A 24,041-nucleotide genomic window follows, 5' to 3' on the forward strand; every position below is an offset into this window, starting at 1 on the left:
TTAAGTCTCATTGGAATTAGTCTATTTATACACATGATTTTAAGAAGAGTTTGCATGTTTATGACATTGAGCTTTTCCTTCGTGAATATCATATGTCTCTCCATTTATGCAGGTTTAATTTTATGCCCTTTAGTAAAACCTTATACTCTTTCTTCTTACTGTTCTTATATTTAACCAAACTGTACTGCCAGGAAATTCCCATGAACTCTCAATTAAAAAAAAACAATCTATCTAAATATAATTGGCATCTGAATCTCTCATCCCCTCCCATTGTGTTGGGACTGTGAGCTGAGCTCCTGTGAATGGACAGTTACCCAACATGACAAGTTTTCAGAAATCCTTGAGGGGCAGAGGAACTGATTGCTCAATAGGACTGAGACCATGAACAAGTGCATCTGGATGACATGGAATTCCCAGAGCCTTCCTGTCTGGTACTACACAGATGGACAGCTCATCTGTGCTCAGAGGAGTACTCAGCTGCTCCTGGCAATTTCTTTCCCCCTGCCCCAAGATGAGTGGCTTGAAATTACAGAATAGCCACAAAGAGACTTCTTTTGACTATCAGAGAAATGGATATTGTTTTCAAGTGTTAGTTGAAAGAAAGTTTTATTTCAATGGAGAGAATTCTGCAAATTTCTTCCTTTATCCTGCTGCTGATTGCTAAGTCGCAAGTGCAGTCGTGGAGGCAGTAAGAGCCTGTCTGTCTCAGCCCCACAGATGGCAGCCCAACAGGCTTCCCGTCCCTGGGATTCTCAAGCAAGAACACTGGAGTGGCTTGCAACTTCCTTCCCAATGCATGAAAGATGAAAAGGTGAAATGAAGTCACCAGTCATGTCCGACTCTTAGCAACCTCAGAGAAATGGACTGCAGCCTACCAGGCTCCCCATCCATGGGATTTTCAATGCAAGAGTACTGGAGTGGGGTGCCATTGCCTTCATCCTAGGAAAAATAATATTAAATAAGTCATCATAGGACTTATTTTCTCATTTCCCTTTACCTTGGTAAAGAATTGTGCTGCCCAATGAATGGAGCGTTTGTTCACATTTCTCAGGTCCACATGTGATGGCTGATGGGGTATTTGCATTTTCAGTTACTGAAGGTTTTCCTCCTTTTAGCAATACATTCCCAAATCGCTAAACAGCCCTGGTGTTTGTGAAAAGAGAATTGCCTTTCAACTGATGCAAACTCTGAGCAGTTTCAACAGAACTGAACACCTGGAAATAAAAAAAAAAGTCTTGATCCTTTGAATACTGTTCCTGGAAATTTAGAAACCCAGGTGGGTAACCAGCTGGTGTCAGTGGTGTGTTCTTTCCTGTTTTTATCCTTTTCATCTTTCATCAGTGTTTTTAGTGATTACTACTCTTTGGAAAGCAGATATTTGGGCCCATTTATCTGAGGAAAGTGGCTTCCCCAGTGGATCCCTGAGTCAGGAAGATTCCCTGGGGAAGGAAATGGCAACCCACTCCCATATTCTTCCCTGGGAAATCCCATGGCGGGCTACAGTCCAAGGGGTTGCAAAGGAGTCAAACACATCCTAGTGACTGAATAATAACAACTAATCTGAGGAAAACTTATAAAACATTGGATGCTGTGAAACCTATATCCAAGGATTTCCAAAAGAATTCAGATCAAACTGCCAGGATGAAGTTTTTGACTTCTAGTCACTTTATAAAGGTAGAAAAAGGCTGGATTATTGTAGGAGCTTTTACCATTGTGACAGCTCAGGCTGGAGGAAGATATTTGGAGAAGGAGCTAACATCATAGTAACTCTTCCTGGTAAGTATCATTTTTCTATTCTTACTGTAGTCATAAAATACTGAGAGATGCTTTGTAGAAACAACCTGGGATCTCCCTGATATGGCTGCCACATTCTTGGCCTCAGCATCTAAACAGTAGTTTTACAGCTATTGGTCACTGTATATGGAAACTAAATCACCTTGTAAATGGTTTATTCTTGTCCCTGCTTGTAAGCAGTTGAAATTTGTTCTAGAAAACACACACAAAATAGACTCAGGCTAGATAGTAAAGTATTCTGAAGACCATGTCTGTCTTATTGCTTCATTTATCTTTCTATATTCTAACATAAATAGCATATTATATCATCACATTGGTATAAGTTATTAGTTCAAGTTCCTTTTCTCGTAGGCAGTCTATTAAGTGAGAAACACTTTTCTTACTATCTCTTCTCTATATTTTGAGATAAAATACTGTGCTCCTGAATCTCCTGCAAAACCAGTATTACTGATTTTCATCTCATCCCTAAGAGCAGTGCAAGAAAATTCTTACAGTAAATGATTATAAAACATTGATAAATCTCACTTCTTATTACTCTAGCTTCTTAGAAGGAGGCTGAGGTTATTTGAAATTTAAACTACCTCATCTCTTGTGAAATTGTCTGGACATGGACCAGTTTGTGAGCTCAATGAGCCATTTCAGCTCCAAAGTTCATGAAAGTGTCTTCATGGCTGGGCATTCTCCTTTGCTCTTTCATTCTCTCAGCAAATATTTATTGAGGACAGTTTCTGTGCTGGGAGCTGCAGACAGAAGGGCGAACAAGACACAGAACAAGTCTCAACACCAAACAGCTTCTATTCTAGTGGAAAAGCATTCTAGATTCTGGCTTACCTGAGACCTGTCTTCTATGGTCCATGGCTGCAGAATAGGACGCCTTGGATTGTTGAGCTTGGTGTAATAGTTATTGCTTATAAAAAACATATCTTTTGTTTGGTGGAAGATTTTGATGAAATGGACGCAAAACATGCCATTAAAGAGAATTTTAATGTTAATTAATATTTACTGAAGGATAGACATCATGATTGGAGAAGGCAATGGCACCCCACTCCAGTACTCTTGGCCTGGAAAATCCCATGGACGGAGGAGCCTGGTGGGCTGCAGTCCATGGGGTCGCGAAGAGTCGGACACAACTGAGTGACTTCACTTTCACTTTCCACTTTCATGCATTGGAGAAGGAAATGGCAACCCACTCCAGTGTTCTTGCCTGGAGAATCCCAGGGACGGGGGAGCCTGGTGGGCTGCCGTCTATGGGGTCCCACAGAGTCGGACACGACTGGAGTGACTTAGCAGCAGACACCATGATATGTAGTTTCAATGCCTTATACGTTCCTCACCAGTAATCCTGTCATTCCCATTTTATAGATAAAGAAACTGAGGTTTAGAGAAGTTTAGTTACTTGCCTAAAGTCACATGACTAGCTACTGTGGCAAACTTTGGGATCCAGTAGAGACTTGTCAAAGTAAGAGGACTGGATCATTATGTGATATTTGAAACATTAAGTCACATCTTTATATCCTGAATATTTACCCTTCTGTAGTCTGACCTGGATTCTGTAACTATTAGTAATAGCTCATACTTTGTATTGCTGCTCACATGTGAAAACAATGCTCTTGCTTTTAATCAAAGCACTGAAATGACGTCTCTTTCCCTCACAAAGATCATGGAAGTCACATGAATGTGCATTTATTAAACATTCAGAATATGTGTCAGTTCTATCTCAATCCAAAAGAAGTGAATTAAAAATAAGAAATAATACAGCAAGAAAAAAATGTAGTGGAATAGATACCCTATATTAACCGACTAAAATAAGCACACCAAATTTTCAAATGTTTTCCCACCACAAAATTAGAAAAAAGAACTTCAATGTGGAAGTCTTTAGTAGGAAAATTAAGTAAAAAGGGGACACTGCCTTCAATATCCAGTTTATAAAATGGAAGAAATGGTCTTCAAACAAATATGTTTATGCATCAATGCAATGGGCACCAAAATGTAATGTCATTCATGAATGGTGACCCTCAGCTGATAAGATGAGGCAGGTAATGAAGCAATCCAATTTAACAAAGGAGAATTTGAGTACCAGGCATCCTGCCATTTTTGTGGTCATTTGTCATAAAGCCCATACCTGGAGCTGCAAGCTGAACTTTGGGCATGAACTGGATAGATTTTTTGAAGCTGAAATTTCTGGTAAAATCTTGAGATACCCATCGATTGTGCTGTTGTTGGGGAAAAAGCCATTTGTTGTGGACAGCAGAAGTGACGTTCCATATACTGGCTGCATACATTAGGCTTTAGCCAATGTTCCCTTAGATTTTGTTCACCCTGGAAAGGCAGCAAATACGACAGAACAAATGACTGCCTATTAACTGGGTGTGTGAAAAGCTGTGATACCGGCTTGGAGAATCCCAGACATATCAAAACACAGAGGAATGCAAACAAGTCATCAGTTGCTATGGATCTACTTGTAAACCCCAGATACTGAATTCCCATCAGATAGGCAAGATTTGCTCCCATGATATTAAAATGTCATGTTGGACCACACAATTATCACAAATAAAAATACTAATAATAATATCAATGATAATATAGTAATATTTACAACCTCTTACCTCTACATAATTTTTATTCAAATGACTTTTCAGATCTTGTTTCATTTTGAGCTCACCAAAACACTAATAAGGATGTTCATTTGACTTAACAGTAGCACGGTCATTTTCAAATAAATAAGGTACCCAAGGCGTTAGTTTTCTTGATTTGCTCAACCACAGAGCTTGTTAGGAGCGAAATGAACCAGGACCAGAAGCCTAGTGTCTTGAATTCCAAGTCATCATAGTTCTACTAGAATTTGAAGAAATCAGAGAAGCTAATTAGTCTAAAGTTTTTGATATGACTTGAATCACTGTGGAATAATTACATAAAAAACTTCAATGTTGGAGCAAAACTCATTGTCACAGGTAAGTATCAGAAGAATATAATTTTTTTTCAAGATAATAGAGGGAAGGTAAGAAATAATTAAATAGGAATTATATTTACCAAAAATGAAAGTGGATGGGAATTAGATGTAGAGATTTAGGAGAGATTTTACAACAAATTCACATAGTAGAGGAGAGCATAGACAACACTGTACAAATATTATAAAAAATTTGCCTTCGTGTCTGTGTGGACTTCTATGAAGGGCTCATGTATAATGTACATAATCATCATGAAAGTATTTGGCCCAGGGTTGAAGTTTGTCATTACAGGTAAGTTTTATGAGTTAACATGTCTCCTTTCCTGATGCTGAAGGGGCATTTCCAAAGAAAGTGGGCTTTGGAGTCAGGCTGACCTTGAACTTCCGATCCACCACTAACTATGTATATGAACATGGACGTTATTCTCTGGACTCAGTCTCCTAATCTGTAAAATAGTATAACGGTATTATCCAGCAGGGGGTGTATGAGAATTAAATGAGACTGTGTGATGAAGTATTTAGCATGTTGTCTAATGCATGAGTATTTCTGTCTGGATAAGCCCGTGGACAGAGGAGCCAGGCGGGCTACAGTCCATAGGGTTGCAAAAAGTTGGACACGACTGAGCACCATACGTTTTGTTGGCTAACACGTCATATGTGTTGCATAGGTGTTTATTCAAATGTAAAGGGAAAATTGCATCCAAGAGGCAGAGTGTTGGTAGCTAAACTGTTGATGAATTGAAATTCTTCAGGGGATGCAGCTGTACTATTAACAAATAGAAAGTTATCTTATGGTTCCCTCACACACATAAATTGAATTGGAAGGTATCTGTTTCTCTTTAGCAGACTTTGGTACATGGCAAGAAAAAATGAGATTAAAATATGTTTATTTTTTATATGTCCTATTTTTCTATATGCTTTAAATCTTAATCCTTTAATTTAATTGACATCATTTCTAACAACAACATTTATTGGCTCTAAAATATATAACCAGTAAGCTTGGGCTTCATGCTCATACTTATCAGAAAAAAGTTTTAATTTATAAAGAAAATGATCAAGAAGTGAAGTCAATTAAATATAGATAGAAATCTCATGAATTAAAAATTCTTATTTAAGTGTGAAAGAGCTTCAAATATTTAGTTTGTAATAATAAAAAAAAAAATTTTTTACATGAAAGTATAGTTCGTTCACAACGTTGGGTTATTTTCAGGTATACAGCAAAGTGATTCAGTTTTTTTTTGTGTGTGTATTATTTTTCAGATTCTTTTCCATTAAAGGTTATTGCTGCTGCTGCTATTTCGCTTCAGTTGTGTCCGACTCTGTGCAACCCCAGAGACAGCAGCCCACCAGGCTTCCCCGTCCCTGAGATTCTCCAGGCAAGAACACTGGAGTGGGTTGCCATTTCCTTCTCCAATGCATGAAAGTGAAAAGTGAAAGTGAAGTCGCTCAGTCATGCCTGACTCTTAGCGACCCCATGGACTGCAGCCTACCAGTCTCCTCTGTCCATGGGATTCTCCAGGCAAGAGTACTGGAGTGGGGTGCCATTGCCTTCTCTGATTAAAGGTTATTGCAAGATATTTAATATACTTCTCTGTTCTACATAGTAGGTTCTTATTGTTTATCTATTTTATATACAGTAGTGTGTATCTGCTAATCCCAAATTAGGAGTTTGGGATTAATAATACATTTTTAATAGAAGTTTTGGAAGTACCGTTATACAATCAAGGCACTATAAATAACATGCTGCTCTACTCTACAAATCTGGAGTGGTTCAGGTATAAAATTGAGAGGTCATATAAAATTAGAAATAAAGAGAATTTCCTCACTTCAGAATCGGGCATGGGATCCACATCTAGAGCTCAAAGTTCAACTTCACAGTACACGTGTCAAGTACACATGGGTGTTGATTCCCATTCTCAAAAGTAACTATATTGCTTTGCAAAACCAATAAATTTTCTCTGGGTATTTATTTTTATGATTCATTCCAGAATCAGTTAAATGAAGGGTGAGATTCCACAGAGTTGCAGAATATGAGAATGTGTTATTTGGACAAAGAGAGCATAAATTGCAAAACACAGGATGGGAAAGGGAAGTAGTTTAGAAGCTAGCAAAGATTTTCACCAATACAGAAACCATCATACCCAATTGCCCCCGCCTCCCCTAATCCCACCACCCACCCATCTACTTCAAAACAGGCTCCAGTATTATAGAACAAAAGAGATTTTTGAAAAGATAACTGGGGACTTCCCTGGCAGTCCAGTGATTGGGACTCCACATTTCCACTGTAGGAAGCATGGATTCAATCAATAAACATGTTCATGAATGTTGGAAGTCTTGATGTGGGGTATTTATATGGGATATTTAAAAGTCATAATCCCATGGACAGAGGAGACTGGCAGGCTATAGTCATTAGGTCATAAAGAGTCAGACTCCACTGAAGCGACTTGGCACGCACACAAGATGCACCTCATCTCTACATATGGAGAAAAAGTGAAGGTCAAGTTATAATCCAGCTCTGCTACTTAGCACCTGTGACTTTGGGCAAGTCCCATGAAGTCTTGAACTTCTCTTGCCATTAAAAATAGAACAGTACTAAGCACCTAACAGGAGAAGGCAATGGCACCCCACTCCAGTACTCTTGCCTGGAAAATCCCATGGACCGAGGAGCCTGGTAGACTGCAGTCCATGGGGTCGCTGAGAGTCGGACACAACTGAGCGAGTTCACTTTCACTGTTCACTTTCATGCATTGGAGAAGGAAATGGCAACCCACTCCAGTGTTCTTGCCTGGAGAATCCCAGGGACGGGGGAGCCTGGTGGGCTGTCATCTCTGGGGTCGCACAGAGTCAGACATGACTGAAGCGACTTAGCAGCAAGCACCGAACAACGTACTGTGGATGAAAGGCCATAGTGAGCAGTAGCCTTCTGTTCTTTTACTACTCACTAGGTTTTTCCAAGCCACAACATGTTGGTGTTTCTTTAACCATTCTTTTTCATTACTATTCCATATTTCCCTACAGAGAGAAACCTCGAGGCAGACACTTCCCCCAAGCCCACTGTTTTTCTTCCTTCAATTGCTGAAATCAACCATGATAATGCTGGAACATATCTTTGTCTCCTGGAGAAATTTTTCCCTGATGTTATTACAGTTTCTTGGAGAGCAAAAAATGACAAAAGAGCTCTGCCATCCCAGCAGGGAAATACCATGAAGACCAAGGACACCTACATGAAGTTCAGCTGGCTGACCGTGACCGAAAACTCTATGGATAAACAACATGTATGTGTTGTCAAACACAAGAAAAATATAGGAGGAATTGATCAAGAGATTATTTTTCCTTCAATAAAAGAAGGTAAGTGAATATAAATGTAAATATAACCTCCCAAAATACTGTTTTTCAAAGGTAATACCCACCTTTCCGGCTAAGTGTTAATGAAAAACAAACAAATATGTCTTGATAAAATGATGTTTCATTTAATGGTAGCTATCTCCCCATACGATTAAAATAGGATAGGCTTTGAAACATAGAAAAGAAAAAATTTTACTTCTCTCACCCTCAGTTTCATCTTCCAAAATATTAAGATCATATGATGTTTAAGTGTTAGAGTTGTTGTATGGATTAAACGAAACAACATATGTGAAAGCATCGAGCAACTTAGCACACAACAGATCTTCACTGTTGGGGATCTTGGTTGGTCAGGAAATAACAACACTTCTACATCTTTCAGGAATGTCCTTCAGCAGGCAAAGTCATTCTCAATTCAGTTCTCCTTTACAATTCCAAAGCAATGAGTTATTAAATGACAAAATGGTCTTTGTATAAGGGAGCCAAATTTCAGCTCAGCAAAAGAATAATTTGACCAGGTGGTTTTTTAAGGGCTTAGATTTTTGAAATTTGTATTTTACATACCACTATAAGATAAAATTTGTAATCAAAGATTGGGTGATGCTAAAGTGTACAAACTTACTCCCATTCTACTTAATGAATGCATTTCCTGCTATTAGAAAAGGTCTTTCAAGATAGTTTTATTGCAGCCCTAGCACATGCCAGGTCTGGAGGGATGTACGGATGGACACACTGGGGTGAATTACTGCCCAAGGAGGATGCATTACAGTCAAGAGAATATACACTTTTCTTGATGACTTAGGGTCACCTGTGATCCAGGCATGACATCTCAAAGCAGCCCCCATGAGCAGATGCTGGACATGTCCATGCAGTGTGGGCAGAGAGCTGGGATGTGCCTCGGCCCTGGCAGTGGTCCTGTACTCCCTGGATTCAGGATTTAATGTCCTGCATGTTCACCTAACAGACCAAAGTCTCCAAAGCGCCCATCAGAAGGAATCATTTTGTATTTTTACCTGTGGTTAGGAAACCTTTTTAAAGCAGTGGGAACCAAGCACATAAAATGTACATAGATGTTTGCTATGCACCAGTCTGAATTTCTGAAGTAAGTCTTTATCTTCTCTGATTCTTAGTTTATCCAATAATCTAATCAGGTTTGAACACTTGGTTTTGTCCTGGGGCTGCAATGAAGAACAAATGAAATAACATCAGAGAAAACACTTGCTTTCCAAAATATGACATGTCTGTACTTATTCATATATTTATAATATCCATTTATATCCTCTTCTAAAACTAATTAAAAATAAAATTACAAAATTAGCTCTAAATCTTAATTTTTATTCTAATAGAAAAGAAGCAAATTTGCAGTGTAATGTAATCATGGCTTTAAGTGTCCTACTTAAGGACACTAAAAGTACTAGGTTATAATTTTTGTGTGTGATGAGAAAAAAATAAGTATATAAGTTTCATTGTGACAGTTACCATATTAGAGAGATATTCCAGTTCATAATGTGTTTTACCTGAACACAATTCTGAAACAAATGCATTCCAAGGGTTTCTAATGGCTGTAAAGCTAATGATGGCATTTTGGTTAATGCTATTCTATAGCAAATTTCCAATGCTGTTTCTTAAAATTGTTTTGTTTTTGATAAAAGCTAAGAATATAACATGAAGTACATATTAATGAAATGATTTTACAGAGAAATAAATCTAATCTGGTCCTAGTTTTTGACCAACCTTCACTGAGAAAGAGAACTTATAATAAACACATAAAGTTTATTATAAAACTTTATTACTTTATTGTTTCTGCCTCAACCAATGCATGTTAATAAGAGGTTTGTTTATCTTTTAGTGAATAAAGTAATTGTAAGGGAATATATGTATATTACACATACATATATATTGTTACTGCTGCTGCTGCTGCTGAGTCGCCAGTCGTGTCCGACTCTGTGCAACCACATAGACGGCTGCCCACCAGGCACCCCTGTCCCTGGGATTCTCCAGGCAAGAATACTGGAGTGGGTTGCCATTTCCTTCTCAATGCATGAAGGTGAAAAGTGAAAGTGAAGTAGCTCAGTCCTGTCCGACTCTGAGCAACCCCATGGACTGCAGCCTACTGGGCCCTCCATCCACGGGATTTTCCAGGCAGGAGTACTGGAGTGGGGTGCCATCACCTTCTCTGATTGCAATATACATACACGTATAAACATATGTGCATGTGTGCGAAGTCGCTTCAGTCGTGTCCAAATCTTTGCAACCCCATGGACTGTAGCCCACCGGGCTTCTCTGTCCATGGGGGTCTCCAGGCAAGACTATCAGAATGGGTTGCTGTGCCCTCCTCCAGGGGATCTTCCTGACCCAGGCACCAAACCTGTGTCTCCTGTGACTACTGCCCTGCAGGTGGATTCTTTACTGCTGAAACATACTCACAGTATCAAATAATGGGCACAGATAATTCATTAATACTTGTTCTCATTTCTTGTAGTTGTCACCTCACTTGTCCCTACTACTGAGCCTCCAAATGATTGTTTGACCGATGAAAGCAGTAAGTTTTTGTACAGATTTATCTTTATGTCATGTTTTAGTCTTTCTTTCTTCCTGATCTATTTATCTTTTGAACTTCTCTGTTGTAAAGTGGAAAAGACCAATTATCTGAAATTGTGGGGCTCATCATTGTTATAGTTTTACTGATCATCTCTGCTGTCATCTGTCTATAGATTATATACATATGTGTATGTATATATACACAGACACCATATTATACATACATATGCACTCACTGTAAACTAATGGGTGTGGACAATTGATTAATACTTGCTTCCTTTCTTTCAGAAGTTACAGGTACTGGTTCTAAAAAAGCTTGTCTGAAAAATGAAAGTGGTAAGTTTTGCTTATGTTTGCCTTTAAGACATCCTATAGCACTTTTTCCCTTCCTGATCAATACCTTTCTCAAAAATGTTATTTATTTATTTTTAAATGTAACAGAGATGAATATTTTGAATGATGCAATTCAAAAAACAAGTACAATTCAAAAAAAATGATACCAAAAACAGGTACAATTCACAAGGAAATAGACATCATAAACAGTTAGACACCTAACAACAAAGAAACAAAGATACCTAAAGCAAAAATCAGGAGAAATATAAGGGAAAAGAAAAAAACATATAATCATAATGAGACATATTAACATTTCTCTGAGAATATTTTATCAAAGCACAGAAAAAATAAAAATGGGAGCATCTTGAATGATGTCATTAATAATTCAAATATAATAGATTTCTATTTATATTAATTTATCTTAATCTTATATCCTATACAAATATATTTAACATTTTGTACCTCATACATTGTTATTAGATATCCATAGGCCATTTAGAAAAACTGACAAAGATAAACATTCAGTTCAGTTCAGTCGCTCAGTCGTGTCCGACTCTTGAGACCCCATGAACCGCAGCACGCCAGGCCTCCCTGTCCATCACCGACTCCCAGAGTTCACTGAGACTCACGTCCATCGAGTCAGTGAGGCCATCCAGCCATCTCATCCTCTGTCGTCCCCTTCTCCTCCTGCCCCCAATCCCTCCCAGCATCAGAGTCTTTTCCAATGAGTCAACTCTTCGCATGAGGTGGCCAAAGTACTGGAGTTTCAGCTTCAGCATCATTCCCTCCAAAGAAATCCCAGGGCTGATCTCCTTTAGAATGGGAACATGTATTGGATCTCCTTGCAGTCCAAGGGACTCTCAAGAGTCTTCTCAACACCACAGTCCAAAAGCATCAATTCTTTGGCACTCAGCCTTCTTCACAGTTCAACTCTCACATTCATACATGACCACAGGAAAAACCATAGCCTTGACTAGACGGACCTTCGTTGGCAAAGCAATGTCTCTGCTTTTGAATATACTATCTAGGTTCACATAACTTTCCTTCCAAGGAGTAAGCATCTTTTAATTTCATGGCTGCAGTCACCATCTGCAGTGATTTTGGAGCCCAAAAAAATAAAGTCTGACACTGTTTCCACTGTTTCCCCATCTATTTCCCATGAAGTGATGGGACCGGATGCCATGATCTTTGTTTTCTGAATGTTGAGCTTTAAGCCAACTTTTTCACTAAACATTACCAAATTTCTAAAAGTAGAATTTTTTGTCACTTATACTCATATATTACTTTTGACATTATTTTCTGTTATAGGTTATTACAAGATAGTGACTATAGCTCCTTGTGCTAAATAGTAAACATCTGTTTCTTGTTGCATATCTATTTTTTTTTATTAGAAATCTAGCATCTTATTCAAACTAAGTCAAACAAATGAAATCAAAATGTCATAATTCAGATTGGCTGGGCAGATGAAAACATGTGCATGTATGCACTCCCATTTACCATGTCACTCTGCTTGACCCCCCAAACTGTATGTAATTGTTTTATATCGTTAGGTTAATCATGTTCCCATTATGGCTTGCTATTGTAATTCTCTTTTACTTTTTGTTTGGCTATTGATTGTGAAAACTGATAAGCATCTTTCACTATTGTGATTATGAAATGGCAACCCACTCCAGGGTTCTTGCCTGGAAAATCCTATGGACGGAGGAACATGGCAGGCTATACAGTCCATGGGGTCACAAAGAGTCAGACACGACTGAGTGACTAACACTAACATTAACTAGTACTCACTTAATACCGTTGAATCATGACTGGTCAACAGAAAAATAATAGAATTCTATATCACCAAAACTACCATTTAATAGAAAAACCTGTAAACACTTTTTAAAATCCAGATGTGTATTAGAATTAACTTGGAATTTTTTGAAAAATACAAATGCCCAGGTACTGCTTTTTTTTGCCAGAGTTCCAGATATGTTTCTAAAAAGCAAGCATGTTTAAAAGCAACTGGACTATATGAGGATCTTTTACGTTTATCTAGTTTGTTTCACTTATTGTATTTCATATTCAGTGCTCCCGTTTCATTTAGTTTATGTTTTCCAATTTCTCCATCTCTTCTTTTTTTTTTGGTGTTCTTTATCAAGCCTTTGTCAAGCATAGTAGAAAAGTTATTGTATACATATATATATATATATATATATATATTTTAGAAAGCATGAGTCAGACATGACTGAGCGACTTCACTTCCACTTTTCACTTTCATGCATTGGAGAAGGAAATGGCAACCCACTCCAGTGTTCTTGCCTGGAGAATCCCAGGGACAGGGGAGCCTGGTGGGCTGCCGTGTATGGGGTCGCACAGAGTCGGACATGACTGAAGTGACTTAGCAGTAGCAGCAGAAAGCATGAATTTTTACCTATCAATTACCTCTTGAACTTCCTTGGTTAATGTTAAGAAAAAGTCAATTATTCCTGAAACTGTGGTGTTCATACATTTAATCAGAGTATCTCTCCTGTCTGTGTTAGCAGATCTTCTATTATATATACATTAACACACACATAGTTAACCACATATGTGCCACTGTCTAATAATATTTATGAATGACTGACAATACAATTGATTAATACCTGCTCTCCTTTCTTCTAGATACTAATTCTACAAAGGCATGTCTGGAAGGTGAAAGCAGTAAGTTCTGTCTTTGTCTGCCTTTGTGTCATGTTAGAGCACTTTTTTCCCTCTGGATAAACTTAACTTTTGGACTTCCTTGATACAACGTAGAAAAAAAATTTCTGGATATTGCAGAATAGACTGCATATTTTAAGTAAATCCATCGTTCCCGAAGAGTCATCTTAACACATTAAATGCTGGTTTTGGTGTAAGATGACTCTAAATGAGAGGATGAACTGATAGGCTGCAAATTATTTCAAAGGTGGGCTTTGCCCAGTTGTGTAGATTTTGTGTGTAATAATTGCAGAAACTTGATGTCAAGTTGCTTCTAGATTATTTTTGAGATTTTGGCCTTGCTGGTAACTAATACATGAACTGACACTTGCTGAGAGCTTGATATACATAAGGTGTTGTGCTGGATCTTATGTGAATATTTTTTTTCATCATAACACTCCTATGAGGTGGTGTAACATTTTCCCATAATTTTTCAATGAGGGCCACTAGGCAAAATTACTTAAATCCCTTGTACCAAGCTCCATAGCTAGATATGAGGATTCAACAAAGGCCATCTGAATCCATGGTTCAGACACTTCCTCAGTTCTCTATTCCATCTCTAAGATATAGAGCAAGAATCCTAAAACCGAGGCCCTGAGACAGGGTGGCCCCATGGACAGGGTATAAGTGCGTGGATTTCCAACTATCCCAGACAGCACTTTAACCCCAGGTCTTTTATTATTAGTTGCACGAAGGTGGGTAATTACTTCTATTTCTGGGCAATAGTGCCCTCTTCTGCCAACTGGGAACAATTGCACCCAACTCAGTTATTACAGAGATAAGGTCACCTATGTGGAATGTCTCCCACAGGGTATCCATTTAGCTGGCACAGGATGAGTACTAGTTGGTGGCCCCTTCTCCCTACATGAAGGGTCTCAGTGAATTTAGAAGAGCTGGCAATGGTCCTGCTGATCCCTCCTCCGTTCCCAGTGTGTCAGGGGGCCTGGAACTCAGCTAACATCTGACCTGACTCAAGGCCATGAGTTATGAGCATGTCCCTCCTCCTGAGATCCTTTCCACACCACATACTAGTGATTCTGGAGTTCTGACTCCATGAAGGTAAAGCATAGAACATACAGGAAGAAACTCAGCCTTGTAGTCCATTGAGTAGCAAGTCAGGCCCAGTATCATTGTTAATTGCTTCTTGACATCATCTATTTCTTGCAAAACTTTGAAGGAGAGTAAGTGCAATCATCCTAGAACATCACAGGCACGAGTTTAGACATCTAACAAAGACAGGTGACTGAGGCATGAGCTCCTAAGGTTTCGGGGATTTTGGACTAACCACTCTCTTCCATTTTGTACAAAGTTCTCTTTACTAAAGCCTTCCACCCACCTCACTGTGTCACAACCAGATTTCCCTGGCTTATCCCCTTCATAAGAATCTCATTGGTGCACAACATGTAATGGCTCAGATGCTTCCACATCAGCAATTCAACTTGCTGTTTATGCGTAACTTTGATGTCTGGGATATTTATTGGACATGGAAATGCAGGACTACAGAGCAGCTAAGAATACCTTCTTCAGATTCAGGTTGCTGGGATTGAAATGTGATTTCTGGTGCTTTCTAAATGAGTGACACCAAGCAAATTATTTCTCTCTGTCCTCAGTTTACTGGTAAAAGGGGTTGAAAATGATAATCTCGTAGGTTATTTGAAAACTTAACTAAGATTAGAATCTTGCAAGCAAAGCTCTCAGAATAAGTGTTTGACATTTGGTTAGGGGTTAACAAACCCCTCTTATTGTTACTCAGAGATGTGATGGTGCAAAAAATGCTATTTATCATAGATATTTTTCCCATTTGGACTCATTCTTTTAAAACACAACCCTGCTTTTTAATATTTGGGAAGGTTCTGTTGGATTTAGTTGAGGTCGTTGATTGACTTGAATTGTCAACTAGATTCTGAGTTGTTCTGGTGGTGGTGGTGCTCATGGTGGTTGCATCTGTTTTCTTAGGGTTTGGAGTGCCACTTCTTTGCAGATCACCAGAAATAAATCATTGTGACCACTTCCGTGAATATGTCCTCTCCTCTCAAAAGAACACTTGAAACTAACCAAAATGACTTCTCCTAGGTACCCTGCAGCTGCAGCTCATGAACACCTCTGCAGCCTATTACACCTACCTCTTACTCCTCTTCCTGAGCACAGTCTACTTTGTTGTCATCATTTCCTGTGTGTTTAGAAGAACAGGCGTCTGCTGAGACAGGAAGATCTCGTAATGGGGGGGCTACCGAGAGATCAACTTTCCTTCATCCTCTACAGTCCCAGAAAGTCTCTGCTTGCTTTTTGGTTTGGGTTATCTCAGTTCAGATGTGTATTTATCTATGATGTCATAATTGTCCCACCCTCAAGTCCTTTCAATTCCTGAGCGCACACAGTGGGCAGCTCCCTGTCTCCTCCCTCAGCACCTCCAGCCAGACCACGACCCTGACCCTCCCTGTCACACACCCTGGAGAAGTCAGCTTTGCTGCTCGAATTCTATACTTAGATTTTCATAACATGCACAATAAATACAAAAGAATCACAAGCCCCCTTTTCTCTGTGTACTTTAATTTCATGAAATCTAACCAAGGTGAGAAACAGCATGATAACCAGGCTATCAAATTTAGCGCTGATGTAATAATGGTCAACACCACATTTCTAGGTCTTTCACTGAGATGGTGGTTATGGTGCTTTCTCTGGGGCACCGGCTGCAAGACGACTGGTGGAGCTGGTCCAACAGGAGCCAAACAAAGGTGCCCGTGTTCCTTCTCTTTCAGAGTCACCAGAGGCAGACTCATTGGGTTGGGGCATTCGGATAGTGACAGTATAACACCCAGCATGACTTGCACTGTGTGTGCTCAGATCTGTGCTAGGGTCTCACAAGCCTGACTCCAGGTCCTCGTGTTAACCCCTGATGAGAAATGCGCCAACACCAGAGGAGCATCGGGTGCAGGATGAAGCATGCAGACTGTGGCCGTCGAGGGCCTGGGTTTGAACCCTGGGTCTGTATTAGCACTTGTGTGATCTCAGACAGCTCTTCGAGCTCTCTGTGTCATCATTTCCTCATCTGTGTAATGAAGTTACAGAGCCCTGTCTCCTGGAGTGTGAGGATTAGATGAGTCCATGATGCCTGGTCCATGCAAGTTCTCAACACTAGTATCTACTGTCAGTACTTCCTAATCTACTGTAGGAACAATAGATTCCACACATACACAAATGCACTGAGATTCATTTCTAAGCTTACTTCCCTGCAAAGAAATCAGATGTAGATGGAACACAGACTCCGTTTCTACTGTTCATCAGGTAATCCCATTAATCATTTAAGAACCCCTGGAAGAAGCAACAGTTGGAGTTCACAGTTTATAGGTTGGAGAGGTTAATTTGTCTGTTCATGGTCACTAATTTGTAAATAAGAGTCATTCAGGTTTTTCTGAACCTGGAGCTCACATTTTGTAATCTAGCATCACATGGCTTTCCCTTAGTTCACTTTCTGCTGGGAAAAAACAAACTACAACAGGACAAAACACACACTGCTTCTTTACTAAAGGCTTCCTCCAAGGATTCGGAGAGAATTTTCTTAAGAATTTGTGATTGTATCTGTCTGTTTCTTACGTATATACTCTGGTTTCCACATATCTACTCCCGTGGTTGTCAACATGGTGGAAATCCTGCCTTACTCTATGTATGTGGTTTTACAACTTCTTTTTCTTTTCTGCTGAAATATTTGTTCATGTCTTTCAACCATTTTTCCTATTGAGTAATAATACTAATAAACAGGACACTCATTATATGTGTTTCTGTGTATTTCTGTAAGTACAGACATAGAACAAAAACTTAAATTCATGGTAGAAGGAAGGAAAAATAAGGGATGTTCTATTTCCTCTAATGAATCCTTTTAAAGGAAATTTTTCATGTATTAGAATTGAAACACTGTCTTATTTAAAATTAGAAAAGCTTATTGTTTGTTTCTTTGTGTATAATCGGCTTCAGTGTGTATGAAACAAGTTCTTAGGAAATTAAACAATGGTTCCCATTTGAAAACAAAAAGAGACCAACCAGATAAACAATGGTGGTTTAGTTGCTGAGTCTTGTCCAACTCTTGAGACCCCATGGACCATAGCCTGCCGGGCTCCTCTGTCCATGGGATTCTCCAGGCAAGAATCCTGGAGTGGGTTGCTATTTCCTTCTCTATGGAATCTTCCCACCCCAGGAATCGAACATGGGTCTCCTGCATCGCAGGCAGATTCTTTACTGACTGAGCTATGAGGGAAGCCCTTAGATTGATCCCTTGGTTCCCGTTAACTTGACCAGTCCTCTTTAGGTAAAATACATTGCCCTCATCTTAGTGATTTGGAAATATTTATTCAGTGGGAAGAAATAATGTAGTAAGTACAGAAGCCAAGAGGGGAAACTTACCTTGGCTATTGCACAAACTGCTGTGATGAACTTTAGGGTGCAAGTATCTTTTCAAATTATGGTTTTCTCCAGATATGCACCCATGAGTGGGATTGCTGGATCATATGGTCATTTTATTGCAACATGGATGGATCTGGAGATTATCATACCAAGTGAGGTAAATCAGAGAAAGACAAATATCGTATGACAACACTTATATATGGAATGTAAAAAAAAATTATACAAATAAACTTATATTAAAAAAAAGAATAGATTCACAGACTTAGAAAACAGTTTTACAGTTACCAAAGGGGAAAAGTTGGAACAGGGATATATTAGGAGTTTAGGATTAACATATACAAACTCCTAAATATAAAACAGATGATCAACAAGGACCTACTGCATAGCACAAAGAACTCTACTCAATATTCTGTGATAACTTATATGAGAAAAGAATCTGAAGAAGAATGCATACATGCATATGTATGACTGAATCACTTTGCTGTTCACCTGAAACTAACACAGCATTATAAATCAACTATACACTACTGTAAAATAAAGATTACATTTTAAAAAGGAAGCAATAAAATTTAGGAAAGGGGAAATTTGCAAATCTCTGAGAAGTTTTGTGCAGCTGATTTTCCGGCCAGGACCATACTGGGCAGCGTCTCCTGTGCTGTCCAACTTCCTGCCCCTCTCGCCCTGGGCTGCCCTGGCCTGGGAGGGGTAGAGAGGGGAGGGCAGTGCGGGTGGGGTGACAGCCTGAGTGGCAGCAGGACGGCGCTGGTGTGGCTGATGGGGTTTCATCCTCTCGGGCTTCAGTTTTGTTCACATGCTCAAAACCACATTTTGGTTGATTTGTGGAAACTTTAAAGTCAAACAGGCCCTACTGGTTGAGACTGTACAAGGCTAGCTGAGGTGTCAAAAAAGTATAAGCACAGTTGAACCACAACCAACTTTGCTCACTTTCAAAAGGTCACAACTAATGGAAGAAACGATCTCTCTACACAGGCACGTAATTGTTATCAAACACACTAGGCTGTGGGTCATGGTTCCCCATTATGGAAATATATGCACGTGCATACTCAGTTGCTTCAGTGCTGTCTGACTCTTTGCGGCCCTATGGACTGCAGCCTGCCAGGGTCCTCTGTCCATGGGGATTCTCCAGGCAAGAATACTGGAGTGGGCTGCCATGCTCTCCTCCAGGAGATCTTCTTGACCCAGGGATCGAACCCAAGTCTCCTTTGCCTCCTGCATTGCAGGCAGATTCTTTACTGCTGAGCCACCAGGGAAGCCCATTTAAATATACAGTTCTTCCAATTAGCTCCTAAGTGAGCTGGGAAACTTACACCCAGAATGTTCAGATGCTGCACCTTGGACCATGCCCTTGACCCTGAAGGAAAGAGCAGACAGGACTCCTTGCAGAGCTAAGATCATCCTTGACATTCCTCCAGCCACTTGTGTTCTTCCTTAGTCTATGACTTACTGAGACTGGTATATCTTGGTTTCATTTTCTCAGTGTAGATGGGAGGACACAAGACCCAATCCTTGAACCAAGCTGCATGGACTGATGTGAGATGCTTTTTTTCTCATGAGAAAATAGACACAGAAGACCAGGGTTGACCTTTGCAATTGAGTGTCATATACTGAGTCACCCAAGACCCCGTAAAGGGACTAAATGACTTTAGAGTCAACCTGAGCAAGGCTTACTAGGGGACAGTAAATCAGATGACAGTGTGACAGGTGAATACCAGAGGGTTGTTCAGCAATGTGAGCATGAAGATCAGGTGTCCCCCCCCACACACCCAGCAGGTCCAGAGTGGGGTCCAGACCCTGCACTCCATCCATCCAGTCCCAGAGGGAAGCAGGGCTTCATGGCTGAGGTCAAGGCTTCAGCTCTCACAGTCCAACCACAGGGCACATTCAAGTCACATCCTCATTCTTCTTGTCTCTGCTCTGAAAGCCAACATCTAGGGAGACGTGCCCTCCTAGGGAGACTAGCTGAGTCATACTGGTCCAGCCCAAGATGGGAGGAGAGCTCTTTCTCAGGTTAAAATCACACACTGATGTCTGGCTCAGACCCCAGCTATGATCGTGGTGTAGACACGGGTTCACTCCTGGGACAGGATACTCTCATCGTAATGACACCACTGCAGTTTTGAGGTTTAGTCCAAGGCCAGACCCTGGAGCTCCCCCCTCCCCTCTCTCCATGTAAGAAGCTCCCCGGGATGAGGCCCCAGCTCCCCAGGGAGCCTCCAGCTGCATTTGTGTCCTGTGGCCCATTCTTAGACTGAGCATGGGTGGAGTCAATTAGATCCACACAAATGACTGCTTCCACCCAAACCAGTGCCATTTTACCTATACACAACTAAGCGTTGCTTGAATAACAATGAATATAAAAAAGAAAATCCAAAAACAAGTACACATGCTGCCTTCCTACGAAGCATTATGTTAAACATTCTTATTTGAAAAAGAATAGCTCACTATATAATTGAGTTTATTTTAATTCAAACTAACTAAATACAAGGGAAAATGACGGCAATGATTTCATGGTGTAGTTTCAAAGAAGAGTATCCAGACTAATTTAGATCATTCTCTTAAGAGAAAGATACTGTTTCTGGAGACCTTTGGTATGTATTCATAATCCCTTGTGTCCCCCTTATTCCAACACGTTCGGCCAAATGTATGATGAAAAACAGGAAAAATAAAACTAAATATTTTGATATGTACTTTTTAAAATTGTACAAAAAGGGCATGTGCATGAGGTTTTTTGTTTGTTTGTTTTAAAGGCAAGACAAACGTAGGGTCTTAAGAAATATTGGAGTAGGAAATGGCAACCTCTCCAGTATTCTTGCCTGGAAAATTACATGGATGGAGGAATCCAATGGGCTACAGTCCATGGGGTCCCAAAGAGTTAGAAACAACTGAGCACATACACTAGAAGAAATATAAAAGAAATCTCAGACATGAAACAAGAATTCCATTCTGCAAGTCAAAAAGATATTTTGCTTATGATGAAATACTACTGGCAACTTTTCATTAAGAGATCAGATTCAGTCTCCTCTAAATACAGAGTGGACCATGACATTATCTTACCATCCTCAGGCAGGTGACTAAATATATTTGGATATGGCACTGTGTCATGAGATACTGCAATCAATAAATTCTTTATTAGCTGTTCAATAACATCAGCAGTGAATGGCACCTTTTCAGCCTTCACAAGGACGATCTCATCTCTGGTGTTGTTCTCTTTTTTGGTGACTATCAGTGAGGGTTTTTTCATGGTTAGAAAGAGAGGAAATAAGAATATTTGAGACATAGTGTAAAAAGGCAAAATGCTACATTTGCCCTGTGTTTTCATTAAGAAATTTATGTACTGAACATGGACTGTGTTTTAGACACTTAAAGAACCATATGGAAGGCTATCGAAGGATTTATTTTTAGAATAAATTTTAGAAAGGGATCTACTATTTCCACGCCCACATTTTTGTTTTATTTCTGAACACTACTGAAGAAAGACAGGTTGAAGTATGTTGAGTACCACCGACGCAGTACAAGGCTTCCAACTGCCACGCTTGTCTTTCTTACACTGTTGTTTGTCTGTGTAGATGTCACCTCAATTGTCACTTTATTTTCTACCTAACATTTTACCACAGCTGGGCTATACATCTCAGGATGGTGTAAGTGATAGTCCTGGAATACTCTTTCAGCAAGTATTCCATTAGCTTTTTATTTGGCTCACACCTCACCAAAGCCTTCATTTCAGGACACTGAGTCTTGCATCTAGGTTGCAGCTGAGCACGTCTGACTTTGTGCTGCAGAAGAGAAGCTCAGGAACTAGGCTTGGTGTGCGTGCTGAGGGACTCACAGCTTCCCTGCCCAACCCAAGTCCCCTTTCCTCACCATACCCTCACCACCCTTTTCCTGGGCTTCAAGGCAAAATTAGCCTGAAAATCAGCATAGCTATACACACGACTGAGTGATTAAAAAAAAGTACATACTAAGGAGGCCCTGGGTACAATTAATATAACTGGAAAGGAACCTGTATTTCAACTGGAAGTGATTGCTATCTTTATTCTCAAAGCTTCATTTCGGGTGGATCCTTCAGCTGATCGCTCCCAGTGCCCTACCTTTAAAATTTCTGAGGATATGATGCAGAGATAGGGGGACCTGGCCCTGTCCCCTGGTCCTCACTGACCCCTGGTTCAATTTAGGAGTCCTCCTTTGAACACACACACACCTGATTCTCCAAAACTGCAATCTTCCCTATAATTTCCATGTTAAGTGGACCCCAGACATCATTTACTAGAAACTGTCCAGATTCAGTCTTCCCTAGTGGCTCAGAAGGTGAAGAACCTACCTGCAGTGCAGGAGACACAGGAGATTTGGGTTCGACCCCTGGGTCAGAAAGATCCCCTGGAGGAGGGCATGGCAACTCACTCCAGTATTCTTGCCTAGAGAATCCCATGGGTAGAGGAGCCTGGTGGGCTACAGTCCCTGGGGTCACAGATAGTTGGACACAACAGAATGACTGAGCATGCACACACATCTGGGTTCAAGGTAAACAATAAGCCCTACCATTTCCGGAGCTCTTCCTCTGCCTCTGGGACTGGACTACACACTGTGTTCACATGATCCTGTTTACTCTCCATACAACCCCATGACTTCCCTTCTCACAGACGGAAAAAAGGAAGTGAAACCCCTTGCCAAAACTACACAGCTATCATATTATTCGGAAGATTTAGTCCCCCTCTGATGAGACCCTTGGAGGATACAACCCAGTGCTGGCTCAGATAGTAGCAGGACCTTTCAGCAAGGATGGTTGTTCTGGGTTTGTCTTCTCCTCCCAAATTAGCAGGGCATTCACTGCTCTGTGAGTAGAAAGTGGCCAAAGAGAGCATGAGATTTGTCTCCAGCCAGACCTGGCTTCAAATCCCAACCTAATTCTTCTTGGGCATGCAGTGACTTAAAAACTATCACCTTTGGGGAAGGGATAAATTAGGAATTTGAGATTAATATATACACACTCAGTTCAGTTCAGTTCAGTACAGTCGCTCAGTCGTGTCCGACTCTTCGGGACCCCATGAATCGCAGCACGCCAGGCCTCCCTGTCCAAAACCAACTCTCGGAGTTTACTCAGACTCACGTCCATCGAGTCAGTGATGCCATCCAGCCATCTCATCCTCTGTCGTCCCCTTCTCCTCCTGCCCCCAATCCCTCCCAGCATCTATATATAAAATGGGCTTCCCTGGGAGCTCAGTTGGTAAAAATATATGCCTGCAATGCAACAGACCAGGTTCGATCCTGGGTTGGGAAGATCCCCTGGAGTATTGCATGGCAACCCACTCCAGTATTCTTGCCAGGAGAATCCCCATGGACAGAGGAGCCTTGTAGGCTACAGTCCATGGGGTCGCAAAGCAAAGGACACAACTTGGAGACTAAACCACCACCATATATAAAATAAACAACAAGGACCTACTGTATACCACAGCGAACTCTACTCCATATTCTATAATAAACTATATGGGAAAAGAATCTGAAAAGGAAATCAGATTCATACATGTATGAAAATATTCATACATATATTCATATATATATATATGTCACTTTGCTGTACAGCTGAAACTAACACAACATTGTAAATCGACTATATTATACTCTAAAATAAAAGTTAAAACAAAATGAAATAAAATAGCCCCAGCTTTCCCCGTTTCTAAACCGAAGATATTATTTATCCCACAAGGTTTCAGGATTTAATAAAACAATGAACATAAATCAGTTAGCACACTGCCAAAGAATATTTGATGCCCAATCACCGATCTCTGTATTCCTATTTCATTATTCCACCAATATTCGTTAGTGTTTCTCAAACTTTCTCGTTTACCATTCCTCCCCTCACCCTGTGGTCAGACTCTTGTCTCCTCCCTCTGGCTCCTCCCTCTTCCACCCCTCCCTTACTTCTCTCATCAGTTGCCCCGGGTAGCCTGGG

General features: G+C 40.2%; 1 gene segment (V, D, J or C); it reads left to right on the forward strand.

Annotated features, from left to right (window-relative positions):
- The first annotated feature begins 381 nt into the window (after window positions 1-381).
- On the forward strand, window positions 382-17,470 carry LOC102279770 (T cell receptor gamma constant 1-like). The segment is given in 7 exon segments: window positions 382-431; window positions 1,721-1,776; window positions 7,760-8,089; window positions 10,566-10,625; window positions 10,913-10,960; window positions 13,601-13,639; window positions 15,749-17,470. Coding segments are annotated over 7 exon segments (711 nt in total).
- Window positions 17,471-24,041: the final 6,571 nt, after the last annotated feature.

Source organism: Bos mutus, chromosome 4, assembly GCF_027580195.1.
Source record: "Bos mutus isolate GX-2022 chromosome 4, NWIPB_WYAK_1.1, whole genome shotgun sequence".
Lineage (NCBI taxonomy): Eukaryota > Metazoa > Chordata > Mammalia > Artiodactyla > Bovidae > Bos > Bos mutus.